A 17040-nucleotide genomic window follows, 5' to 3' on the forward strand; every position below is an offset into this window, starting at 1 on the left:
GTGCTGTGGGGGGGGGAGCTGGGGGACACTGTTGACTCTCTGCCCCCCCCCCCAGGGACTGTTACAAACTGGTCCCCCCCACCCCCTATTTCGAGAACTGCCTCTTCGACATGTGCCAGTACCAGGGGCTGCGGGAGACCCTCTGCGCCCAGCTCCAGGCCTACACGGCCGCCTGCCAGGCCGCCGGCGCCCCCGTGCACCCCTGGAGGGGCCCCCAGCTCTGCCGTGAGTAGCCAGAACCCAGGTGTCCGGGCTGCCAGCCCCCACTCCCCTCCCAGAGCCGGGGAGAGAACCCAGGAGTCCTGGCTCCCAGCCCCCCTGCTCTAACCACCAGCCCCCACTCCCCTCCCAGAGCCGGGGAGAGAACCCAGGAGTCCTGGCTCCCAGCCCCCCTGCTCTAACCACCAGCCCCCACTCCCCTCCCAGAGCTGGGGAGAGAACCCAGGAGTCCTGGCTCCCAGCCCCCCTGCTCTAACCACCAGCCCCCACTCCCCTCCCAGAGCCGGGGAGAGAACCCAGGAGTCCTGGCTCCCAGCCCCCCTGCTCTAACCACCAGCCCCCACTCCCCTCCCAGAGCTGGGGAGAGAACCCAGGAGTCCTGGCTCCCAGCCCCCCCTGCTCTAACCCACCAGCCCCCACTCCCCTCCCAGAGCCGGGGAGAGAACCCAGGAGTCCTGGCTCCCAGCCCCCCCTGCTCTAACCCACCAGCCCCCACTCCCCTCCCAGAGCCGGGGAGAGAACCCAGGAGTCCTGGCTCCCAGCCCCCCCTGCTCTGACCCACCAGCCCCCACTCCCCTCCCAGAGCCGGGGAGAGAACCCAGGAGTCCTGTCTCCCAGCCCCCCGTGTTCTAACCCACCAGCCCCCACTCCCCTCCCAGAGCCGGGGAGAGAACCCAGGAGTCCTGGCTCCCAGCCCCCCCTGCTCTGACCCACCAGCCCCCACTCCCCTCCCAGAGCCGGGGAGAGAACCCAGGAGTCCTGTCTCCCAGCCCCCCGTGCTCTAACCCACCAGCCCCCACTGCCCTCCCAGAGCCGGGGAGAGAACCCAGGAGTCCTGGCTCCCAGCCCCCCCTGCTCTAACCCACCAGCCCCCACTCCCCTCCCAGAGCTGGGGAGAGAACCCAGGAGTCCTGCCTCCCAGCCCCCCCCTGCTCTGACCCATCAGCCCCCACTCCCCTCCCAGAGCCGGGGAGAGAACCCAGGAGTCCTGTCCCCCTAATCATGCAGCTCTCTCTGCCCCGCAGCTCTGGCGTGCCCGGCGAACAGCTCCTACACCCTGTGCGCCCAGCCGTGCCCCCCGACCTGCAGCCCGGCCTTCGCGCCCGTCGAGTGCCCGGCCCAGCACTGCGTGGAGGGGTGCGAATGTCTCCTGGGCTTCGTGCTGAGCGGGCAGGAGTGCGTGGCAGCGAGCCGGTGCGGGTGCACAGGGCCCGACGGCGGGTACCACCCGGTGAGTGCCGGGGGGCTGGGAGCGGGCGGGGGGACGGGTGGAGCTGCGCCCCGTCGCCGGCCTCCCCATGACTTTGGTCTCCTCCCAGCTCGGCGAGGTCTGGTACAACGCGGACTGTAGCGAGAAATGCACCTGCCAGGGCCAAGATGACATCCGGTGCCAGGCGGCCTGGTGCCAGCCCCAGGAGCTCTGCCAGCAGCGGGAGGGAGAGTATGGCTGTTACCCCACCGGTGAGAAATGCGCCCACCTCTGGGGCGGGGCGGCCGGTTACCCAGGGACCCCTCGCCCGGTGCTGAGACGCAGCCACCTCTGGGGCGGGGCGGCCAGTTACCCAGGGACCCCCTCGCCCGGCGCTGAGACGCAGCCACCTCTGGGGCGGGGCGGCCGGTTACCCAGGGACCCCTCGCCCGGTGCTGAGACGCAGCCACCTCTGGGGCGGGGCGGCCGGTTACCCAGGGACCCCTCGCCCGGTGCTGAGACGCAGCCACCTCTGGGGCGGGGCGGCCGGTTACCCAGGGACCCCTCGCCCGGCGCTGAGACGCAGCCACCTCTGGGGTGGGGTGGGTGGTTACCCAGGGACCCCTCGCCCGGCGCTGAGACGCAGCCACCTCTGGGGCGGGGCGGCCGGTTACCCGGGGACCCCTCGCCCGGCGCTGAGACGCAGCCACCTCTGGGGCGGGGCGGCTGGTTACCCAGGGACCCCTCGCCCGGTGCTGAGATGCGCCCACCTCTGGGGCGGGGCAGCTGGTGTGACGATGGTGCCCATGGGAGCCAGCTGAGGTCACTCAATCAGGCTGAACGGCAAACAGAACGGGGCAGACAAACCCCAAACGCTGGTGGATCTTCCAATACTGAGATTTACCAAGCAGCACAAAACAGCCTCTGTATTACCTCCCTGGTTACTCAGACGTCCCAACAACGCAGTTCCCTTAAAGTGCCCGGCCTCCAGCCTCCGTCCAGACACATGTCAGATATGATGATAAATTCTGAAAATCTGATCTCATCATATACAAGAAAAGGTTCTTCCGATCCCAAAGGACCAGCCACACACCCAGGTCCAATGATAACTTAGATCTTACCCCAAATCCACGCAAAGAGCCAATTCTTGTCAACTAAACTAAAATGTATTAAAAAAGAGAAGAGAGAGTTGGTTAAAAGATCAATCTCCAGACAGACGTGAATTCAGTTTTTGATGTCCAGATACATAGCAGAGATGGTGAGTTTATAGTTGCCAAAAGTCCTTTTAGAAACAGTCCAGAGGTTACAGTCCAATGTCCTTGTGATGGGTTGGGTCACAGAAACCCTCTTGGGAACTGCCGCCTGATGTCCTGAGATACCCCTGAGCCCATTTTCCCTGCCAGCCTGGGTCTTCGGTACCCTGCCTGGTCTGAACCAGACACGCCGGCCTGCAACAACCCAGCCCCAGCTCTGACCCACGTCCCCCGCAAGCTGCAGGCTTAACTGGAAACAGCTTAAGAAATTCTCCTGTCTCCAGCACCAAGACACCCAGCTGTAGGGCGACCCGATAGCAACTGTGAAAAAATGGGACAGGGGGTGGGAGGTAATAGGCGCCTATATAAGAAAAAGTCCCCCAAAACGGGACTGTCCTTTTAAAAACGGGACATCTGGTCACCCTACCCAGCTCCCAATGGGGTCCAAACCCCAAATCAATCCGTTTGACTCCGTATAACGCTTATACAGGGGAAACTCACAAATTGTCCGCCCTCTATAACACTGATTGAGAGAGATGCCCAGCTGTTTGCCCCCCCCCCCCCGGTATTAATACATACTCTGGGTTCATGAATAAGTAAAAAGTGATTTTATTAAATACAAAAAGGAGGATTTAAGTGGTTTCAAGTAATAACAGACAGAACAAAGTATCTATCCATCCCCATCCACCCTGTCACGGAGTATGGGGGGACTCAGGGCCCTGCACCCCCGGCTTCCTGCGATTCACCATGACTCTCAGCCAGCCAGTAAAGCAGAAGGTTTATTTAGACGACGGGAATACAGTCCGAGACAGGTCATGCAGGCACAGACAACAGGATACCCCTCAGTTAGGTCCATCTTGGGGTCCTCGGGCATCCCAGCCCCCCTCCAGAGGTCAGAGCCCTCCCTGCCTGCCAGCCACCTCACCAGCCAGCTTCCCCGACTCTGCCTTCAGCGACCCCTCCCACAGCCTTTGTTCAGTTTCCCGGGCAAAGGTGTCACCTGGCCCCAGCCCCCTCCTGGGTTCTCATGTTACAGGCTCAGGTATTTCCCTTCAGTCATTCTCCCATCCCCCAATGCAGACCATCCCAGCCACACTCCCCTGTCAGCACTCACAGATCACAGTAAGAACAGTCCCAGTTCCTCACATCTCCCCCCTTCGAGACCGAACTGAGCGGGGTCACTTCAGCCAGTGACCCGGGGAAGTTCGAACCTACCCCCGTTCCCATGGATGCCCCAGCATCCCTCCCATTCCTTGGTGAGAATTACACCAGGCCCCTCCAGTTTCACGCCCCCCCTTAGGTCGGGGGTGCTCGATGGCATTCGCAGTTCGCATGGGGGAAGGGTTATGCGGCCTGTGCCCTTTTCCCACCCCAATACCCTGGGGTTCCAACTGGGCTGGGGTCTTCTCCCAGCACTCCAGTCTGGAGGTCTGTGCTTCGGGCTCTCTTGGTTCAGAGCCCCCCTTTTAACCTTGGCCACCCTCTGGAAAGGCTCCTCTATGCTGGGCAAGGGTCCTAAAGCCGTTTTCCCCTTGTCCCGGGCCTTCCTCCCCCTCTGACAGGGGTCACAGGATCGGCAGTACTGCCGGACAGTAACAAAGACCCCAGGCCAGTAAAAGCTCCGTAGCAGCCTCTGCTGGGTACGCCAGGTTCCCTGGGGCCCTGAGAGGGGAATGTCATGGGCCCAGTACAGCAGCTGGCGGCGATACTTCTGGGGTACCACCAGCTGCCTCCTGATCCCCCCTGACTCCATTTTCCCTGGGGGAGCCCACTCTCGGTACAGGAACCCCTTCTCCCACAGGAACCTTTTCCGGCCGCCTCTCCCCATGGTCTGTACCGCACCGAGGTCGGCCAGGTCCCTTATCTTCCGCAAGGAGGGATCTTTCTGCACCTCGGCCTGGAACTCAGCAGCTGGGACAGGGATGGCCACCTGCTCTCTCTTGCCGGCTGGGTCTGAAGCCGCAGCCTCCCTGAGCCGTGTCCCTGGGTGTTCCCTCCCCACCAGGTTAGGGTCCTGCGCCTCGGGCAAGGCACCCTCCCCAAGGCCAGGGCGCAGTGCCCCTCGCCGGCTCTGACTGCGGGTCAGAACCAGTGCACTTGGTGGGTTGCTTGACCAGTCCTCCAGGTCCGCCCCCATCAACACCTCAGTGGGCAAATACGGGTGTACCCCCACATCCTTGGGGCCCTCCTTGGCCCCCCACTTCAGGTGTACCCTCGCCACGGGCACTTTGACCGGTGTCCCGCCCACCCCCGTCAGGGTCAGGTAGGTGTTGGGCACCACCTGATCTGCGGCCACCACCTCGGGCCGGGCCAGCGTCACCTCTGCGCCCGTATCCCAGTATCCATCGACCTTCCTCCCATCCACCTCCAGGGGAACGAGGTACTCTTTCCAGAGGGACCGCCCCGCGCCCACCGTATAAACCAAAAACCCTGAGTCTGGAGCATCCCGCCCCGCAGAGGAGCAGGCCTGGAGCTCTCCTCCCTCCTTAGCAGGTGGTACTCTGCCAGGCCCCCTTCCCTGGGAGTGCTGCCTCTCGCCCGGCTGGGTCTCTACCCAGTCAACCCTCTGTGGGTTTGGTCTGCTCAGTCTGTCCCTGAGCCTGGGGCACTGGGCCCGTATGTGACCTCTTTGGTCACAGTGATAGCAGACCATGTCCCAGGGGTCCCCTCGAGTGGGTTGGATGGACCTGACGCTGGATCTTCCCCTTTGGTGGGGTTTCTCCGTATTTTCCCGCTGGGATGGCCCATGGTGACTCTCGCTCTGCGTTGTGGTGGGACTGTTCCTTTGGGACTCCTCCCTGCCAGCCCCTGACCGGCTCTTCACAAACTCATCGGCCAGCCGGCCTGCATGTCGCGGGTTCTCTGGCTTTTTGTCCACCAACCACAGCCTCAGGTCGGATGGGCACCGCTCATACAGTTGCTCCAGTACCAGCAGTTTAACCAGGTCCTCCTTTGTCTGGGCCCCAGCAGCCCACTTGCTGGTGTATCCTTCCATGCGGACGGCTAGTTGCAGATATGAGATCTCCGGGGTTTTATCCTGACTCCGGAACCTTTCCCGGTACATCTCAGAAGTCAGCCCAAACTCACGTAGCAGGGCCTTTTTGAATAGTTCATAGTCCCCTTTTTCCGCCTCTTCCAGTTGGCGGTACAAGGCCACGGCTTTGGGGTCCAGTAAGGGGGTGAGAACCCGGAGTCTGTCTGCAGGATCAACCTGGTGCAGCTCGCAGGCCGTCTCAAAGGCATCCAGGAAGTCATCCATGTCCTCCCCCTCCTTACGTGGGGCCAGGATGCACTTATCAAAGTTCCGTGCAGTCCTGGGTCCCCCCTCACTCACCGCAGCCGGGGGCTCGCGGCCCTTCAGCCTCGCCAGTTCCAGTTCCTGCTGACGCTGTCTCTCATTCTCCTCCCGTTCACGATGCCTCAGTTTCTCTTCATGCTGCCTCTGGTGTTCACGATCCTCCAGCTCTCTCAGTTTTAGCTCTTTCTCCCATTCCAGCCCATTCCGCTCCACGGATGCTGCGCGTGGCCGGGAGGATCCCCTGCTGGCCGGCGAGCGTCGCCGGGAGGATCCCCTGCTGGCCGGGGGGGTCACGGTGCCCTCGGTATTCGCTGGGCTCCTCCCCACCCTTCCCCTAGGCATAGGAAGGAGGGGTCTCGGGAAGCCCTCAGCAGCCGGCTGACCACTCCCAGCTGGGACAGACACTGGGGCCTGCGCTGCATCTGCCAGGCTGCTTCCCTCAGAGACAGGGATCAGTTCATTCGCGCGATCTCCCTTCTCCAGCTGGGCAATGAGCTGTTCTTTGGTGAGCTTCCCAATGCGCACCCCCCTCTGCTTGCACAGCTCCACCAGGTCGCTCTTAAGCCGCTTGGCATACATCTTCCTGCTGGCCACTCACAGGCCTGTGTGCTCACCGCTCCCCACAGTCTCCAGGGAGACCCCTAGTGTGCCAGCCCTTCTCGAGGTCACCACCTCTCTGCCAGGGTCGAGCTGCAGACTCCTCCGCCCCTGGGACCACTCGCTGCGATCCCCCGGGGGACCCTGTTACTGCAAAAGTCCTTCTCTCTGGTCACACACTCCCAGGGGTGATAACCGTCTCTCTCTGACTCCTCAGCACGCCTGGTCCCCGTCAATCCCCCTTCGTTTTACTTCTCCCCAGTCACTTACTGCAGGAAGCGCCGTCCACGGGGTGCAGTAGATCCCACCGCTGCCACCAGTTGTCACGGAGTGTGGGGGGGACTCAGGGCCCTGCACCCCCGGCTTCCTGCGATTCACCATGACTCTCAGCCAGCCAGTAAAGCAGAAGGTTTATTTTGACGACGGGAATACAGTCCGAGACAGGTCGTGCAGGCACAGACAACAGGATACCCCTCAGTTAGGTCCATCTTGGGGTCCTCGGGCATCCCAGCCCCCCTCCAGAGGTCAGAGCCCTGTCTGCCTCCAGCCACCTCACCAGCCAGCTTCCCCGACTCTGCCTTCAGCGACCCCTCCCACAGCCTTTGTTCAGTTTCCCGGGCAAAGGTGTCACCTGGCCCCAGCCCCCTCCTGGGTTCTCATGTTACAGGCTCAGGTATTTCCCTTCAGTCATTCTCCCATCCCCCAATGCAGACCATCCCAGCCACACTCCCCTGTCAGCACTTACAGATCACAGTAAGAACAGTCCCAGTTCCTCACAGGGAGGAAGGCCCGGGACAAGGGGGAAAACGGCTTTAGGACCCTTGCCCAGCATAGAGGAGCCTTTCCAGAGGGCGGCCAAGGTTAAAAGGGGGGCTCTGAACCAAGAGAGCCCGAAGCACAGACCTCCAGACTGGAGCGCTGGGAGAAGACCGCAGCCCAGTTGGAACCCCAGGGGTATTGGGGTGGGAAAAGGGCACAGGCCGCATAACCCTTCCCACATGCGAACTGCGAATGCCCTCGAGCACCCCCGTCCTAAGGGGGGGTGTGAAACTGGAGGGGCCTGGTGTAATTCTCACCAAGGAATGGGAGGGATGCTGGGGCATCCATGGGAACGGGGGTAGGTTCGAACTTCCCCGGGTCACTGGCTGAAGTGACCCCACTCAGTTCGGTCTCGAAGGGGGGAGATGTGACGAACTGGGACTGTTCTTACTGCGGTCTGTGAGTGCTGACAGGGGAGTGTGGCTGGGATAGTCTGCGTTGGGGGATGGGAGAATGACTGAAGGGAAATACCTGAGCCTGTAACATGAGAACCCAGGAGGGGGCTGGGGCCAGGTGACACCTTTGCCGGGAAACTGAACAAAGGCTGTGGGAGGGGTCGCTGAAGAGAGAGTCGGGGGAAGCTGGCTGGTGAGGTGGCTGGAGGCAGGGAGGGCTCTGACCTCTGGAGGGGGGCTGGGGTGCCCGAGGACCCCAAGATGGGCCTAACTGAGGGATATCCTGTTGTCTGTGCCTGCAAGACCTGTCTCGGACTGTATTCCCGTCGTCTAAATAAACCTTCTGCTTTACTGGCTGGCTGAGAGTCATGGTGAATCGCAGGAAGCCGGGGGTGCAGGGCCCTGAGTTCCCCCATACTCTGTGACACCCTCGCCCGGCGCTGAGATGCGCCCACCTCTGGGGTGGGGCGGCTGGTTACCCAGGGACCCCTCGCCCGGCGCTGAGATGTGCCCACCTCTGGGGTAGGGGGCTGCAGCGGCTGCATGTAACGGCTTGTCCCCGCAGGCTCGGGGGTCTGTGTGGCGGCTGGGGACCCTCACTACACCACCTTCGATGGGCGGCTCTTCCACTTCATGGGCACCTGCAGCTACACCCTGACCCAGACCTGCAACGCCAGCGCCGGGCTCCCTGGCTTCTCCGCGGAGGCCACCAATGAGCACCGGGGGGCCAGCACCCGGGTCTCCTACGTCCGCGCCGTGGCTGTGGAGGTGTTCGGCCACCGGGTGGCGCTGCTCAAGGGGCGCCGAGTGACGGTGAGAAGACACCCCCCCCCGTCCCGCCCCCCATCCCCCTGCTCCCCCAGCTCTGCCAATGCCCCTCACTCCCGCCCCGGCCCCCCCCTCTCTCCCCACAGGTGGACGGGCAGCGGGTGACCCTGCCGGTGGGCCTGGCCGGGGGCCGGCTCGGGGTGCGGGTCAGCGGTGGCTACGCTCTGCTGCAGACGGACTTCGGACTGCGGGTTCGGTATGACGGGAACCAGCGGGTCGAGGTTCTGGCGCCATCGTCCTATGCCGGGCGGCTCTGCGGGCTCTGCGGTGAGTGCTGCCCGGACGCCAGGGTCCCCTGGTGCCCCCGTCCCGCTCGGACGCCTGGGTCCCCTGGTGCCCGGATGCCTGGGTCCCCTGGTCCCTGCACACCTGGGTCCCCTAGTGCCCCCTGTCCCGCTCGGACTCCCGGGTCCCCTGGTCCCTGCACACCTGGGTCCCCTGGTGCCCCCCATCTTTCTTGGACGCCTGGTGACCCCTGTTCTGCTCGGATGCCTGGATCCCATAGTCCCCGGATACCTGGGTCCCCAGGTGCCCCTCGTCCCACTCGGACGCCTGGGTCCCCTGGTGCCCTCTGTCCCGCTTGGACGCCTGGGTCCCCTGATCCCTGCAAACCTGGGTCCCCTGGTGTTCGGACCCCTTGGTCCCCTGGTGACCCCTGTTCTGCTCGTACATCTGGGTCCCCTGGTGCCCGGATGCCTGGGTCCCCTGGTGCCACCCATCACACCCAGGCACCTGGGTCCCATCCCAGCCTCACTCCTCCGTCCCACCTCCCCTTGCAGGGAACTACAACGGGCAAAGCTCCGACGACAACCTCATGCCCAATGGCACTTCGGCCGGCACCGACGCCGACCGCCTGGGCGGGAGCTGGGCAGTGCCGGGCGCCAGCAGCCCGGGGTGAGTGGGGCAGCACCGGGGGGGGGGGGCAGGACTCCTGGGTTCTCTCCCTGGCTCTGGGAGGGGAGCGGGGGCTGGTGGGTTAGAGCAGGGGGGGCTGGGAGCCAGGACTCCTGGGTTCTCTCCGCAGCCCAGAGGGGGTGTCTCTGTGGAGAGGTGACCCCGAGGGGGAGGGTGTTCGCCTGGCACTGACTTTCCTCTCCTGCCCCAGCTGCACCAACTCTGGGGACCCAGGCGTATGTGACCCAGAGATCAACCTGGAAGCTCAGAAGCCGACCAGCTGTGGAGCCCTGACCGACCCCCAGGGTGAGACTCCAGGGGGGGCTGGGAGCCAGGACTCCTGGGTTCTCTCCCCGGCTCTGGGACATGGTGGCTGAGAGGTGCTGTTCCCTTGCTCATGCCCCGTCTGTCTCTCTCCTTCCCAGGCCCCTTTGCCCCCTGCCATGGGGCTGTGCCCCCCGCGGATTCCTTCAAGAGCTGCCGCTACGATCTGTGCGGCACCGGGGGTGAGACGACCTCCCTCTGCTACGCCCTGCAGTCCTACGCTGACCGCTGCGCCCAGGCTGGGGTCCCCATCGCCTGGAGGAACAGCAGCCTGTGCCGTAAGCACCGCCCGGACGCCTGGGTTCTCTCCCCGGCTCTGGGAGGGGAGCGGGAGCTGGTGGTTAGAGCAGGGGGGCTGGGAGCCAGGACTCCTCGGTTCTCTCCCCAGCTCTGGGAGGGGAGTGGGGGCTGGTGGGTTAGAGCAGGGGGGGCTGGGAACCAGGACTCCTGGGTTCTCTCCCCAGCTCTGGGAGGGGAGTGGGGGCTGGTGGGTTAGAGCAGGGGGAGCTGGGAGCCAGGACTCCTGAGTTCTATTTCCAGAATAAAAACTAAGGAAATTCCCAGACCAAAAACTTTGTGGGAAAGTCCTGGCTATATCCAAGGGCACATGGGGGGTCCCTGGGTAACCAGCCGCCCTGCCCCAGAGGTGACTGCATCTCAGCGCTGGGCGAGGGGTCCATGTCTCAGCCCCGTGTCTCTTCTCCCCCACAGCCTTTATCTGCCCCCCCGGCAGCACCTACACCCCCTGTGCCAGTCCCTGCCCGTCCAGCTGCACCGACCCGGGGGCGCCCAACAGCTGCCCCTCCCTGCCCTGCGTGGAAGCCTGCGCCTGCAACGACGGCTACGTTCTCAGCGGGGAGACGTGTGTCCCCCTGAGCCAGTGCGGCTGCAGCGACACGGACGGGCGGTACCACCCGGTGAGGGGCGGGGGAGTGGTTAGAGCAGGGGGGGCTGGGAGCCAGGACTCCTGGGTTCTCTCCCCAGCTCGGGGAGGGGAGTGGGGGCTGGTGGGTTAGAGCAGGGGGGGCTGGGAGCCAGGACTCCTGGGTTCTCTCCCCGGCTCTGGGAGGGGAGGGGGGGCTGGTGGTTAGAGCAGGGGGGGCTGGGAGCCAGGACTCCTGGGTTCTCTCCCCGGCTCTGGGAGGGGAGGGGGGGCTGGTGGTTAGAGCAGGGGGGGCTGGGAGCCAGGACTCCTGGGTTCTCTCCCTGCTTCTCACTGGGGTCCCCGCTCCCCCAGGTGGGTGAGAGTTGGATGGGGACCGAGAACTGCACCGAGCGCTGCACCTGCGCCAGCGCCAACAACATGAGCTGTGAGCCGTGGAGCTGCAGCCCCGTGCAGGAGTGTCGGCCGGAGAACGGACTGCTGGGCTGCCAGGACACAAGTAGGTGCCGCCCCAGAAGTGGCTACATCTCAGCGCCGGTCCCTGAGTAACCAGCTGCCCCGCCCCAGAGCTGGGCGCATGTCGGCGTGCCTGTCTCACCCCCGGCTCTTGTCTCCCCCAGGAGTGGGCTCCTGCCACGTGGCTGGGGACCCTCACTACTTCACCTTTGATGGGGCCATGGTGACCTTCCTGGGCACCTGCACCTACACACTGGTGACCCTGTGCCGCGGGGACGGGCACCTGGAGCCCTTCAACGTCACAGGCAAGAACGAGGAGCGGGGCCGGCCCGAGGCCTCCTACCTGCGCCTGGTGCACGTGGAGATCGGCGGCGCCCGCTTCACGCTCATGAAGAACCGACGGGTGCTGGTGAGATGCGGGGGGGAGTTAGGAAATGGGGGTGCAGGGATGGGGAGCTGGAGGGGGAAGGGAAGAGGGCGGGCGGGTGAGGAGTCCCTGTGTCACCAGCTGCCCCGCCCCAGAGGCGGCTGCATCTCAGCGCCGGGCGAGGGGTCCCTGGGTAACCGGCCACCCCGCCCCAGATGTGGCTGCATCTCAGCGCCGGGCGAGGGGGTCCCTGGGTAACCAGCCGCCCCGCCCCAGAGGTGGCCGCATCTCGGTTGCATTGGGGAGGGGAAGAGAGGGGCTATTTCAGGGGGAGGGTCTCCCATGACCCTGTGACCCCGGCTGTCCCGCAGGTGGATGGGGAGCGGGTCCGCACCCCGGTGCTGGGCCGTGTTCCCGGCGTCTCTGTCAGCACCAGCGGTGTCTACACGGAGCTGCGGAGCCAGGCTGGGCTGCTCGTCCGGTTCGACGGGAACCAGCACCTGGAAATCCAGCTCTCCGGCATCTACTTCGGCCAGGTAAGCCTGGCCACACCCCCTGTGGGCGGGACCCATGCCTGGTGATGCCCCCAGGGCCCTGACCACGCCCTCATGTCCTGGCTCCGCCCTATGGGCCAGACCCTGCCTGGCCACGCCCCCATAGACCTGGCCCTGCCCCCATGGGCTAGAGCTGCCTGGTCCTGTCCCCGTGGGCCTGACTTCTGCCTGGGCCCCACCCTCATGGCCTGGCCCCGCCCCCAGGGCCCTGGCCCCGCCCACGTGGACCAGGTCCCTCCATGGCCCCGCCCCCCAGGGCCCAGGCCCCAGCCTGGCCACGCCCTCACGTCCTAGCCCCATCCTGTGGGCCTGAGCCCTTGCCCCTTTCCTGGTCCCCTTCCCCCACGTGACCCATAACCCGTTGGGGGTGGGTCTGACCCTTGACCCCCCCCCGGTGACTCTGCCCCCTGACCTCTGCCCCATTCCCCCCCCCCCCCCCCCGGTCTGCGGCATGTGTGGGAACTACAACAACCAGAGCCAGGACGACCTGGCCCTGCCCAGCGGGCGCCCGGCCGCCAACGCCACCGACTTCGGCAACAGCTGGCGGGCGCCCGGCGACCCCGACCCGGGGTGAGAGGCAGGCCACTGATGGGGGGGGGGCTGGGCTGGACGACTGGCTGTGGGGGGGCCCTGGGCTGGACCATTGACTGTGGGAGGGGGAGCCTGGGCTGGACCATTCACTGCGGCAGGGGGCTGGGCTGGAGCATTGCCCACGGGGGCGGGATGGGCTGGACCATTGACTGTGGGAGGGGGAGCCTGGGCTGGACCATTCACTGCGGCAGGGGGCTGGGCTGGAGCATTGACCACGGGGGCGGGATGGGCTGGACCATTGACTGCGGGGGGCGTGGGAGACGTGGGCTGGATCATTGACAACAGGCGGGGGAGCCCTGGGGTGGGCCATTGACTGGCATGTGGGAGGGGGTGTGGGCCAGACCATTGACCATGCCAGGGGAGGTACCTACACCAAACCATTGACTGGTGGTGTTGGGGGCCTGGGTTGGACCATTCACTGGTGTGGGGGGATGGACTAGACCATTGACTGGGGGTGGATGGGCTGGACCATTGATTGCAAGGGGGGCCTGAGTTGAGCCACTGACTGGTGTTGGGGAGGGGGCCTGGACCAGACCATAGACCATGGTACGGGGGGGGAGGTACCTGCCCCAAACCATTAATTGGTGGCGGGGAGCGGGGCCTAGGCTGGACCATTCACTGGTGTGGGGGGATGGTGGATTACACCATTGACTGAGGATGGATGGGCTGGACCATTGACTGCAGGGGGGGAGCCTGGGCTGGGCCATTGAAGGGGGATGGGGTGCAGGGGCCTGGGTTGGACCATGAGGGAGAGGTACCTGCATCAACCATTGACTGGTGGCGGGGGCCTGGGTTGGACCATTCACTGATGTGGGGGGGATGGACTAGACCATTGACTGGGGATGGATGGGCTGGACCATTGACCAGTATAGATCATTCACTAGGGCAGGGGCTGTGCTGGACTAGACCATTGACCGGGAGGGGGGGAGGGGTTAGACCATTGTCTGGGCGGGGGAGAGGTTTAAACCATTCCCTGGGTGCGGGGCTGGAGCCTGGTTTAAACCATTCACTGGGGAGGGGGAGTGATTGCTTTGCTCCCCATCCCCACTCACCCACGTTGTCCCCACTGCCAGCTGCCAGCCGGACAACCGCGAGGACCTGGACCCCCGCTGCAGCCCGCAGGAGAAGGAGCGGTTCGGTGCCCTGTGCCAGGAGATCCTCTCGCCCAAATACCAGGCCTGCCATGGGCTCCTGGATCCCCAGCCCTTTGTCCAGAGCTGCCTCTTCGACATGTGCGAATACCAGGGCATGGCCTCCACCCTCTGCGACATCGTCCAGGCCTACGCCGAAGCCTGCAAGAGCCAGGGCGTGGCCGGCCTCTCCTGGAGAAACAGCACCTTCTGCCGTAAGAGCCGCGCGGCTCCCTGCAGGGTGTCCAGCTTGGCGGCTTCGCAGAGCTTTTGGCTGGGGACTTTCCTTAGTTTGCAGCCGGATTCACCAAGTTTTTTGCTTGGGAATTTCCTTAGTTTTTTTTTAGCTAGATTCACTATTATCTGCTAAGTTCCTAAGTGTTTTAGACTTCCTCCACTTTTCCTGCTTAACTTCCTCCGTCTTTTCGCCAAATTCACAACGTCAGTTTTTGGTTTGGTTGTTCATTTTCGCCCTTAAAAATCACCCTCCGTTTTTGCTAGTTTTTTGGTCTGGGAATGTCCTTTCTTTTTTGGCCAGCCTCCACTCATTCTGTGTTCCGGGAACTTCCGTCATGTTTCAGCCAGTTCCGCAAAGATTTTAGCCACCTTCACAAAGGCCTTTGTTTGGCTGGTGAATTTTTAGCCAATTCCGCTGGGAATTTCATTTATTTTAAATTAGATCCTGCAGTGGCGCAACATGGTATTGTCTGGAAACGTCCTTCGCTCTTTCAGATTAGCCAGTTTTACGTCTAGATGCCTGGGATTTTCCTTCGTGTAACCAGGACAACAAAGGGGTTTTGGCCAGGAATTGCCTTAGTTTTTTCCATAGTTTAACTAGTGTTGAACCGAGGTTTTCTGGTCAGAAATTTCCTTAGTTTTTCCATAGAAATGTCTATAGTTTAACCAGCATCACAAAGTTTTTGAGGGGCTGAGAATTGCCTTATTTTTTCCTATAGTTTAACTAGCGCCGAACCGAGGTTTTCTGGCCAGAAATTTCCTTCGTTTTTTCCATAGATATTTCTATAGTTTAACTAGCATCACAAAGCTTTTTTGGGGCTGAGAATTGCTATCTTTTTTTCCATAGTTTAACCAGTGTCACAAAGTTTTTTGGGGCTGGAAATTGCCTTATTTTTTCCCATAGTTTAACTAGCATTGAACCGAGGTTTTCTGGCCAGGAATTTCCTTATTTTTTTCCATAGAAATATCTATAGTTTAACAAGCGTAACAAAGTTTTTGGGCCGCGAATTGTCTTAAAAATTCCCCTACTTTAATCTTTTTTAAAAAACTATGGAAATTCCCAGGGGGAAAAAACAACTTTGTGAAAGGAAACCCTCAAGTCCGACTTTCTTGTCTCTCTCCCTCTCCCCCCTCCAGCCCTGCCGTGCCCCCCGCACAGCCACTACACCGAGTGCGCCTCGCCCTGCCCGGCCACCTGCTCCGACCTCTACGCCCCAGCCAGCTGCCCAAGCCCCGCAGCCTGCGTGGAAGGCTGCGCCTGCGACCGCACCTACGTGCTAAGCGACGAGACCTGCGTCGCCATGGGGGAGTGTGGTTGCCTGGATGACCAGCAGGGTTACCATAGCGTGAGTGTGGTGGCAGGTGGGGGGTGGAATGCTGCGCGGAGGGGGGGAGCGGGAGGCAGGATCTGACCCTCCTGTCTCTGCTTTTCCAGTCGGGGGACACTTGGTTGAGCAGCGACTGCAGTGAACGCTGCGCCTGCCTGGCGAACAGTAGCGCCCCCTGCCAGCCATTCCAGTGCCCGGCGGGGGTCCCACTGCGCTCTCAACAGCGCCGGGGTCCACTACTGCAAACCCACCAGTGAGTGATGGGCAGGGAGGGCGGGGACGGGGTCCCGGCAGCCGGGCGGGGTAGGGATCGCAGCCTGGGGGGGATTTGGGGAGATCCAGGAGTGGGGAGGAGGGGGGGAGCGCAGCCTGGGGGGGGATTTGGGGAGATGCGGGCAGTGGGGGGGGGGGGGCGCGCAGGCCGAGGGGGGATTTGGGGAGATGCGGGCAGTGGGGAGGAGTGGGGGGGGTGCAGGCTGAGGGGGGATTTGGGGAGATCCAGGCTGTGGGGAGGAGGGGGGGAGCGCAGGCTGATGGGGGACACCCCGAAGCACCCCCTAAACACCCCCTTGCCCTTCTCCCAGAATTTCACCAGTGCACCGTCTCCGGCGACCCCCACTACCGCACCTTCGACCGTTACGTCTACCACTTCCAGGGCCGGGCCACCTACACCCTGACCACCACTCTGCCCACGCTGCCCGGGGCCCTGCCTCCGTTGAGCGTCTCGGGCCGGAACGGGCGCTGGGTCGCCCGCCACCGGGTCTCCTTCCTGCGCGAGGTCTACGTCTTGGTGTATGGCTACCAGGTCACCATGATGCAGGGCCGCAAACTGGCGGTGAGCACCCCAATGAACCGGCCGCCCCGCCCCAGAGGTGGCTGCATCTCAGCGCTGGGTGACAGGTCCCTGGATAACCAGCCGCCCCACCCCAGAGGTGGCTGCTGAATAACAAACCAGTAACCACTTTGTCTGTACTCCAGCCACCACACTCAAAACTCACTTAAAATCACTACCAGTGTCTCAAGCGATCAGTTGTGCGCAGATCCTGCCGACTACGCCACTGGGACGGGTTGGGTCACAGAGACCCCTTGGGAACTGCCACCGGATGTGCTGAGATACCCCTGAGCCCGTTTTCCCTGCCAGCCTGGATTTGCAGCACCCTGCCTGGTCTGAACCAGACACACTTGCCTGCTGCAACACAGCCCCAGGTCTGACCCACGTCCCCCACAAGCTGGACTTAACTGGAAATGGCTTAGCGAGTGCTCCTGTCTCCAGCACCCAGACCCCCAGCTCCCAATGGTGTCCAAACCCCAAATCAATCCGTTTTACTCTGTATAAAGCTTATACAGGGTAAACTCATAAATTGCCCACCCTCTATAAAGAGAGAGATGCACAGCTGCTTGCTCCCCTAGGTATTAATCACTTACTCTGGGTTAATTTATAAGCAAACGTGATTTTATTAAGTATAAAAAGGAGGATTTAAGCGGTTTCAAGTAACAGACAGAACAAAGTAAGTCACCAAACAAAATAAAACAAAACACGCAAGTCTGAGCCTAATACATTAAGAAACTGAATACAGGTAAATCTCACCCTCAGAGATGTTCCAATAAGCTTCTTTCACAGACTAGACTCCGTCCTAGTCTGGGCCCATCCTTTCCCCTGGTGCCGTCCTTGTTCCAG

At 62.6% G+C, this 17040-nt stretch overlaps 1 protein-coding gene across 1 annotated transcript in view; it reads left to right on the plus strand.

Moving 5' to 3' along the window:
- Nucleotides 1–16305, plus strand: part of ZAN (zonadhesin) — a 30424-nt gene extending 14119 nt beyond the window's left edge. The window contains 18 exon segments of the mRNA XM_065417351.1: nt 56–225; nt 1245–1450; nt 1539–1680; nt 8336–8583; nt 8685–8865; nt 9378–9492; nt 9704–9798; nt 9918–10094; nt 10528–10733; nt 11054–11198; nt 11320–11564; nt 11894–12057; nt 12518–12646; nt 13741–14012; nt 15172–15380; nt 15470–15562; nt 15564–15615; nt 15947–16305. Coding sequence (XP_065273423.1) covers nt 56–225; nt 1245–1450; nt 1539–1680; nt 8336–8583; nt 8685–8865; nt 9378–9492; nt 9704–9798; nt 9918–10094; nt 10528–10733; nt 11054–11198; nt 11320–11564; nt 11894–12057; nt 12518–12646; nt 13741–14012; nt 15172–15380; nt 15470–15562; nt 15564–15615; nt 15947–16305 — 3208 coding nt within the window.
- Nucleotides 16306–17040: the final 735 nt, after the last annotated feature.

This window comes from Emys orbicularis, chromosome 15 (assembly GCF_028017835.1).
Source record: "Emys orbicularis isolate rEmyOrb1 chromosome 15, rEmyOrb1.hap1, whole genome shotgun sequence".
NCBI classification, from domain to species: Eukaryota; Metazoa; Chordata; order Testudines; family Emydidae; genus Emys; species Emys orbicularis.